Source organism: Solanum stenotomum, chromosome 3, assembly GCF_019186545.1.
Source record: "Solanum stenotomum isolate F172 chromosome 3, ASM1918654v1, whole genome shotgun sequence".
Taxonomy (NCBI): domain Eukaryota; kingdom Viridiplantae; phylum Streptophyta; class Magnoliopsida; order Solanales; family Solanaceae; genus Solanum; species Solanum stenotomum.
In genome coordinates, this window is record NC_064284.1 from 10,580,734 (window position 1) to 10,589,582 (window position 8,849).

An 8,849-nucleotide genomic window follows, 5' to 3' on the forward strand; every position below is an offset into this window, starting at 1 on the left:
ACGAAAAAGATTAAAATATACCTTGAACTTTTCTATAAGAATCATATAGACCCCTTAATCATTTAAAAAAAAATTTAAAGTCAAATATATAAATTTAAAATTAATTTTTTCACTTCCGTTAAATGAAGGGTATACGTGAGCTCATTTTATAACAGTAGGATATATGTGAGCCGTTTATATAACGGTAATGATATATATGAGCCACTTTCATAACGAGGAGCATATCGGCTCCAAATGGCAAAGTTGAGGGGTATATCAGACCCTAATTCAAGGTCGTAAAACCTGAAGATATTTATTTGAGATATCCACGCTTCAGCCTAAAGATATTTAATTTTTCATTTTTATTTTTCAATTGTAATCTTGTAATTCTGTTATATTGTAATTTTTTCACTAACATCATGAAATAAAATTCACACAATTCTAGTTTTTTGAAAAAATTCAAGAAATATCTATGGAAGGGCCAAAATAATTGTATTTGGGTAGCTGGCGGATGAGAAATGCTTCTATATATGTCATGAGGAACGCAACTGCAAATAGTATGCAAATTTAATGAAAATAAATACTACTATATATGATTACACAAAATTTGATATGTGACACGTCCACTATTGAGAAAATCAATCTCACTAAAAAGTTGTCAAAATTCAAATTCTTATCCTCAGAAGTAGAAAATTATATTTCAGACGTTATGATCTAAAAGTAATACACAAAATGAATTTAAGAATTCTCTAATTTTCCTTAGATATTTGAGTACTTAAAGACGAATTGCGTATTTGGATTATATCATGGATTCATGGTTTAGTGGGCAACTATAGGACAATATAATAGATACGTGCCGTATAATTAATTAGTTCTTTAATTTGTTCTAAAACCAAAGTATAATTAAGCATCTATATATGTTGATTTGTTATTTCTACCTTACATGGCGGATATTAGTTACTATCGGTGAATACACAATTACTCTCTCCGTCCCTATTTAGTTGTCTACTTTAGAAATGACACACAAATTAATGCAACAATGATTAGCATAGTGAAGTTATAATTTTACCCTTATAGTACAGTTTACAATTTCAAAATAAATTCACTCAAGATAATTAATCAATGCTGGGAAGGTATAATAGAAAAAAATTTACTGTCCTTTCTTGATTTGTCAAAATGAACAACTAAATAGGGACAACTAAAAGAGGAAATACGGACAACTAAATAGGGACGGAGGAAGTATTATTATAATTGAATAATTGGCTATTTTTGTTTGGCGGGTATTTTCACAGATACTATAACTGACAATGAGAACAAAAAAAAATCCTGTGGTTATTGACAATATTTCAGTGGAAATTTATTTTTTATCATGACAAAAAATTATTTATATAATTTATTAACATATTACCAATGAATTACTAATCAAACATTTACCAACGGCACGATTGTGTTGCTAAATTTACCAACCAAATATAAATGTGTTGGTAAATTAGTAACGAAATGTAATTTGTTGGTAAACTTGTCAATCAATATCCAATTTAGTTGAAAATTTTGCCGACGAATAAAGATTGTAGTTAGTAAATTACTAACATCATTAAAATAGTTGGTAATATACCAACCGATCATTAATCCATTGGTAAAATTTACCAACTTATTAATTATTAGTTGGTAATATTACATGTGAATGTTTAGTTGAATAGTAACTATTGCCAACTGTGATAAACTTTATTGGTAAATTATTAATTACTAACTTATAATGTAATTGTTGGTAAATTTATCAATTGAGGTTAAATTTTTTGGTAAATCAGCGTCTAGTGTTGAGGCTTTCATATTCAGCTTGTGTCGTTAGGTGTTTTAACTTTTAAATTTTAGCAAAACTTGACTTTGGTTGATATTTTTGGTAAACGTGCTCAGATTAGAACTCTGTCACTGTCATTAGCTTCGAAAGGTCATTTTTTATCTAGCAGGAAGGTTGGTTCAAGTTTTGAGGCTTCCGTTTTTTGTTTGTGCCATTAGGTGTTTTAATCTTATGTTTTGGCCAAAATTTGACTTTGGTCAATATTTTTGTGAACGTGCTCAGATGAGAATTCCGTCAGCATAATTAACTCCAAAGGTCATTTTTTATCTAATAGGATGGTTGGTTCGGGTTTTGAGGCTTTCATTTTTAGTGTGTGTTGTTAGGTGTTTTAACTTATAAATTTTGGCCAAAATTTAACTTCGGTCAATATATTTGATAAACGTGCTCAGATGAAAATTTTGTCAGTGCAGTTAGATGCGGAAGGTCATTTTTTATGTAATAAGATATAAGGTTCGGGTTTTGAGGCTTTCATTTTTAGTTTGTGCAGTTAGGCATTTTAACTTTTAAGTTTTGGCCAAAATTTCACTTTGGTCAATATTTTTGGTAATCGTGCTCGAATTGAAATTTTGTCACTGCGGTTAGCCATATAAGTTCAGTTTTGGTCTCATAGGATGGTTGGTTTGGGTTTTGAGACTTTTATTTTCAGTTTGTATCGTTAAGCGTTTTAATTTTGAACTTTTGGCTAAAATTTGAATTAGGTCAATTTTTTTGGGAAACATGCTCAAATTTGAATTTCGTCAGCGCGGTTAGCTCTGGAAGGTAATTTTTCATCTTATAGGATGGTTGGTTTGGATTTTGAGGTTTTCATATTCAGTTTGTACCGTTAGGCGTTTTAACTTTTAACTTTTGGCCAAAATTTGACTTTGCTTAACATTTTTTTGTAAACGTGCTCTGATGAGAATTTCGTCAGCGCGATTACCTTCGGAAGGTCATTTTTATATCTAATAGGATGGTTGATTCAGGTTTTGAGGCATCCATTTTCAATTTGTGTTGTTAGGCGTTTTAACTTTTAAGTTTTGACCAAAATTTAGATTTGGTCAATATTTTTGGTAAATGTGCTCAAATTAAAAAAAAATTATATAATGATATGTGTCATATTTAGATTAATTTAACTCGTTATCATAGATTTTGCATTGTTTCATTCAAATATGATTTATAAAATTAATATTAATATTTTTGGATTTATATTCGTGCTCTTAGATTTTTAAATGCAATAAAGTAATAAATATTTTACTATTGGATAATCTTTCAATTAATAATATTTTGAACATATTGTCAATCAATTACTAACTTAACATTGAACTTGAATGATTTATTACCAACAAACTAACAATCAATTAGTAAATTTATTAGAAAAAATAAATAATCATACTAACGTATTTAAAATTTATTACCAACAAGGGGTTGTGGTGGAGTGGCAAGTACTCCTTCATCCTTAACCAAGAGGTCTCAGGTTCAATTCCCCTTGGGTATAGAGTCGCCTTAGAAAAAACAAATAATCATACTAACGTATTTAAAATTTATTACCAACAAGGGTTGTGGTGGAGTGGTAAGCATTCCTTCATTCTTAACCAAGAGGTCTCAAGTTCGATTCCCCTTGGGTACAGAGTTGCCTTTGTTAGGGAGCGCTTTACTCCCCAAGGTGGGACTTCCCGGAAAGTATTTAAATTGCCAACCAATTTGATCAATTTACCAACAACATTTAGAGATATTTACAAAAAGCGTTAATGTTCTCTAAAAAAACATATTTAGTGACAACAAAACTATTATCAGTTATATATTACCCCTAGAGATAGTTTTTGGTGTAGTGAAACTTTCGATTGACCGCGGTAAAAACCTTTGTTTAATTCTGATAGTGACAATTTGGATCTCTTTCTCTATATATATGAGAACTTTTAGTTGAGGCTCCAACAATCAAGNGAACATATTGTCAATCAATTACTAACTTAACATTGAACTTGAATGATTTATTACCAACAAACTAACAATCAATTAGTAAATTTATTAGAAAAAATAAATAATCATACTAACGTATTTAAAATTTATTACCAACAAGGGGTTGTGGTGGAGTGGTAAGTACTCCTTCATCCTTAACCAAGAGGTCTCAAGTTCAATTCCCCTTGGGTATAGAGTCGCCTTAGAAAAAACAAATAATCATACTAACGTATTTAAAATTTATTACCAACAAGGATTGTGGTGGAGTGGTAAGTATTCCTTCATCCTTAACCAAGAGGTCTCAAGTTCGATTCCCCTTGGGTACAGAGTCGCCTTTGTTAGGGAGCGCTTTACTCCCCAAGGTGGGACTTCCCGGAAAGTATTTAAAATTAAAATTTATTTTGTTAGGGAGCGCTTTACTCCCCAAGGTGGGACTTCCCGGAAAGTATTTAAAATTAAAATTTATTGGTAAATTACCGTTGGTAACTAAATTTGCCAACCAATTTGATCAATTTACCAACGACATTTAGAGATATTTACAAAAAGCGTTAATGTTCTCTAAAAAAACATATTTAGTGACAACAAAACTATTATCAGTTATATATTACCCCTAGAGATAGTTTTTGGTGTAGTGAAACTTTCGATTGACCGCGGTAAAAACCTTTGTTTAATTCTGATAGTGACAATTTGGATCTCTTTCTCTATATATATGAGAACTTTTAGTTGAGGCTCCAACAATCAAGTAAGAATATCTTTTAAACCATTAAACAATTAGAGAAAAATTAATGGCAATATTATTCAATAACGTAGGGATGCTATCTATGGTCACCTCAAGGCCAACTCCAGCAACTTGTTTTTTCTCCTTCAATCGAGGGAAGCCATCATCACTAGTTGTATCAAAAGCCTCCATGAAATCACCTGATGAACTAAATCCCAATACTATCCAACGACGTTCAGGGAATTACAAACCTACTATGTGGGATTTTCAATATATTCAGTCCGTTAACAATAGTTACGCGGTATATATATTTTTTGTTACTCTAATTTATGTCGTATCATTGAGATAATAATTAATTTACTTTAGTGTTGTTTGTATAGGGAGATAAGTATATGGAGCGGTTTGACAAATTGAAGAAGGAAATGAAGAAGAATTTGATGATGATTGTTGAGGGATCAATACAAGAATTAGATGCTAAGTTGGAGTTGATTGATAATTTAGAAAGACTTGGAGTGAGTTACCACTTCATGGATGAAATCATGCAAATATTGAGGAGCGTACATGACCAAATTAGTACTACAGCCACAGGAGATTCATTGTACTCTACAGCCTTGAAGTTTAGGCTCTTAAGACAACATCGTTTTCATATCTCACAAGGTAAGTAGTATGTACATAACAACAACAAATCCATTGTAATATCGATCATGAGTTGGGTTTATTTGTTATTCAAATTTGACCAATGTATGTTTTTCATGTTCTAGATATATTTGACGATTTCAAGGACGAGAATGGAAATCTGAAGCAGAGTATTTGTAAAGACACGAAAGGTTTGTTAGAATTATATGAAGCATCGTTTCTCTCTACGGAAACTGAAACCACTTTGAAATATGCCACAAGATTCACAACGGCACATCTAAAAAATTATGTTGACAATTATGGTGGAGATCAAGATAATGATATACTAATGATGGAATTAGTCCAACATGCCTTGAAAATTCCAAGACATTGGATGATGCCAAGATTAGAGACAGAGTGGTATATAAGCATTTATGAGAGAATGCCAAATGCTAATCCTCTTTTTCTTGAGCTTGCTAAATTGGACTTCAACATTGTTCAAGCAACACACCAACAAGATTTGAGAATTCTATCAACGTGAGACATCTTTTAGATCAGTATTATAATTTATGTGTATACAAAGTTACATGTACATCATATATTTATTTTCATGTAACGTAAAGGTGGTGGAAGAGCACATGTTTGGCTGAAAAGTTGTCATTTTCAAGGGATAGATTGGTGGAAGACTTTTTTTGGTCAGTGGGATTAGTATTTGAGCTTCAACACAGCTTCTTTCGAAGGATGTTGACAAAAAACATAGCTCTAATAGTAGTCATAGATGACATTTATGATATCTATGGCACTCTTGATGAGTTGGAAATCTTCACTCATGCTGTTGAAAGGTTAGTAATTAACTTTTGATGAAAATCATAATCATTTTTAGTACTAATTTTCTTAATTAATTAATCGTCGTCCTAGTCAGCTTGTTTGTGATGAGGAATTTTGATTACTTGTAATATAAATTCAGATGGGATGTAAAAGCAATGGAGCAACTTCCAGACTATATGAAAATATGTTACCTTTCACTCTTGAATACTACCAATGAAATGGCCTATCATATGCTCAAAGAGCAAGGGATCAATGTCCTGCCCTACCTCACAAAACAAGTAAAACTACTATCCCTTCTTTTACTTGCAAACTTTGAGGCAGAACCAATATTTAAATTTGGTCAATTCAACATTGAAATTATGGATTAAGAATTCAATTATATACTTTATGTAACACAAAATTGGATTTAGTTGAACCGATGAAATCAATGCAACATTGACCCCTGCCCCCAAAATCACAAATTAAAACACTATTTAATCCATTTATGTATTTGCAGTATTATTTGAAAGAAGTTGCTATTAATTAGTATGCAGATTTATGGAAAGCTTACTTACAAGAAGCAAGATGGTACCACAATGGATATAAGCCAACGCTGCAAGAGTACATGGATAATGCATGGATTTCAGTTGGAATTCCTTTGGCTTTACTCCATGCATTCATCTTTGTCTCCAATCCAATTACCATTGAGACATTGGAATACTTAAACAAATATCCAGACATAATTCGTCGATCTGCAACAATTATTCGTTTAGTCGATGATTTGGGGACATCATCGGTATGTTCTTATTATTGATTTAAAATAACTTAATTTAGATACTCTATTTGTTTCGTTTTTTTCATTTATTTTTTTTAAAAAAAAAATAAAATTGTTTTTGTTATTTAGTATGAATTAAATAGGGGTGATGTTCCAAAGTCGATGCAATGTTACATGAATGAGAAGAGTGCTTCCGAAGAAGAGGCAAGAAAACACATCAATTTATTGATAAAGGAGATGTGGGAACTAATGAACAAAGACCAAATTAGAAAAGAAGTGCTATTTTCTGAAGAATTCATTAGAATTGTGTTAAATTTTTCAAGAACAGCACACTGCATGTATCAACATGGAGATGGGCATGGAATTCAAAATTCTCACATTAAAAATCAGATTTCCAAATTGCTCTTTGAGCCTCTCATTGTGTAATAATTTCATAGTGCATTAACTATGTAATACCTAAAAAAAAAAACAATGAGCTCATTCTCTTATCTATTTTGTATTTTTTGAGTTTCAATTTTTTCAAACAAAATTAATCACTTGAAAAGATATGAATTCACTTCCTCACATTCTGTTGTACTATGGTCTATGAGAATAAAGCAAACGCACTTCATTAGAAGGGGTGTTCGATTATTTTACCATTATTTACGTCTTAAGATATATTTGTTATAATCTTTTTGAATATTATTCTATTTATGTGTCATAATTGAAGTGTTTATAGTGTTAAAAAATAATTACTATTAAGAAAAAAAAATTAAAAAGTTGATTAATTTTATCTACAATTTTTTAAATAACAAGTATTTTGACATAAATAGTTTAAGTATTTTGAAACTGGAGGAGTACTTAGTATATATATGTATTTGTGTTTGTACATACAATTTTCTCTCGCTTTATACAAACACAAACGTAATTTATACATTTGTGTTTCTATAAAGTGAGAGAGGCGAGCGAGATTTTCTAGGGAGAGAGGTGAACACAAACATATGTATATATACAGTTTTCTCTCACTTTATACAAACACAACGCATTTTGTACATTTGAGTTTGTATAAAAGTGAGAGAGGCAAGTGAGAGACTGCCAGCGAGAAAACGAGAGTGGCGAGCGAGAATTTCAGGGAAAGAGGCGAATGGCAATAGTTTGTTATGGGTTACAATTAAATCAAACTGTGGTTATAGCATTTAAAACAATGTAGCTCATGCTTGGACTAAACTAGAGAATGAAAACATAAATTTATAATTTAATAACTTTCACATTTTAAAATCGATTACAATATCTCGTACAAATATATAAATTGCTATGCATGCAACATTCCTGTCAATTGATTGCTAATAACTAAAATAATACTAATAAGTCCTTGAAGATTGTCACTAGCATTTTAGTTCAGGTGATTCAGAGCGAGGGTGGTCCTGAAAAATTGTCATCACACGTAGAAGGACCATCCGAAGCATGAATAATCCTTAGACTTCAAAAAACTTGGCAATTCGCCAAGATCATTAATAGTGTCATTATAATTATTCTCCAAACACGAAGAGTGCCGTATTTTTAAATTTGGATCTGTTGCCTGTTTAAGCAAAGTACTAACAAGATCATGAGTGAATTTTGCCTTCTTTTGTGATAAGTCTATTGAGATAGTTGCAAGACCTTCAAGATTTGAATCGAGGATCCGCCCTTAAAGCAGATAAATACACCGCCTAATTTTTTGCAAATATTGTCTATTAGGTCTCTTTTCACGCTAGTTAACGTGACAATGATTGATATATAGTAGAAAAACTATCAAAAATGTGACGAAGTTGTATGAAAGTGCCATTTTGAATATATGGTGACAAATTAATGTTTTTGTGTTATAACTTGAGGTGTGATCAGCGAGTTATATACAGGGGTGGCAAATGGTTGGATTGGATCGGATTTAGATGGATTGAATATGAATTGAGCAAAAATGGTTTGAATTACAATCCACCCAAATAGAATATGAGTAAATAAAGATTTGATCAAATATGATTTGGATAAAATGGTTCTAACCCATTTAAAAACCTCTCCAAATTTCCTTGACTAAGTGAACTGGGACTTCATGACATCTATTTACCCCCTCCCCTGGGCACCCCCTCCCCACCTTCCACCAACCGACCCCAAAAATAAAAATAAAATTACCCCCTCCCCTCACCCCC

General features: G+C 31.5%; 1 protein-coding gene and 1 pseudogene across 1 annotated transcript; one reads left to right on the forward strand and one right to left on the reverse strand.

Annotated features, from left to right (window-relative positions):
* Positions 1–4,530: 4,530 nt before the first annotated feature.
* Positions 4,531–7,150, forward strand: LOC125860768 ((R)-linalool synthase TPS5, chloroplastic-like). Its single transcript, XM_049540784.1, has 7 exons — positions 4,531–4,791; positions 4,871–5,147; positions 5,252–5,642; positions 5,729–5,947; positions 6,073–6,211; positions 6,460–6,708; positions 6,817–7,150. Exons 1-7 carry the CDS (start codon positions 4,558–4,560, stop codon positions 7,111–7,113), a joined length of 1,806 nt encoding a protein of 601 aa, XP_049396741.1. The 5' UTR covers positions 4,531–4,557; the 3' UTR covers positions 7,114–7,150.
* Positions 7,151–7,978: 828 nt separating this feature from the next.
* Positions 7,979–8,491, reverse strand: LOC125857918 (pectinesterase inhibitor-like; annotated as a pseudogene).
* Positions 8,492–8,849: the final 358 nt, after the last annotated feature.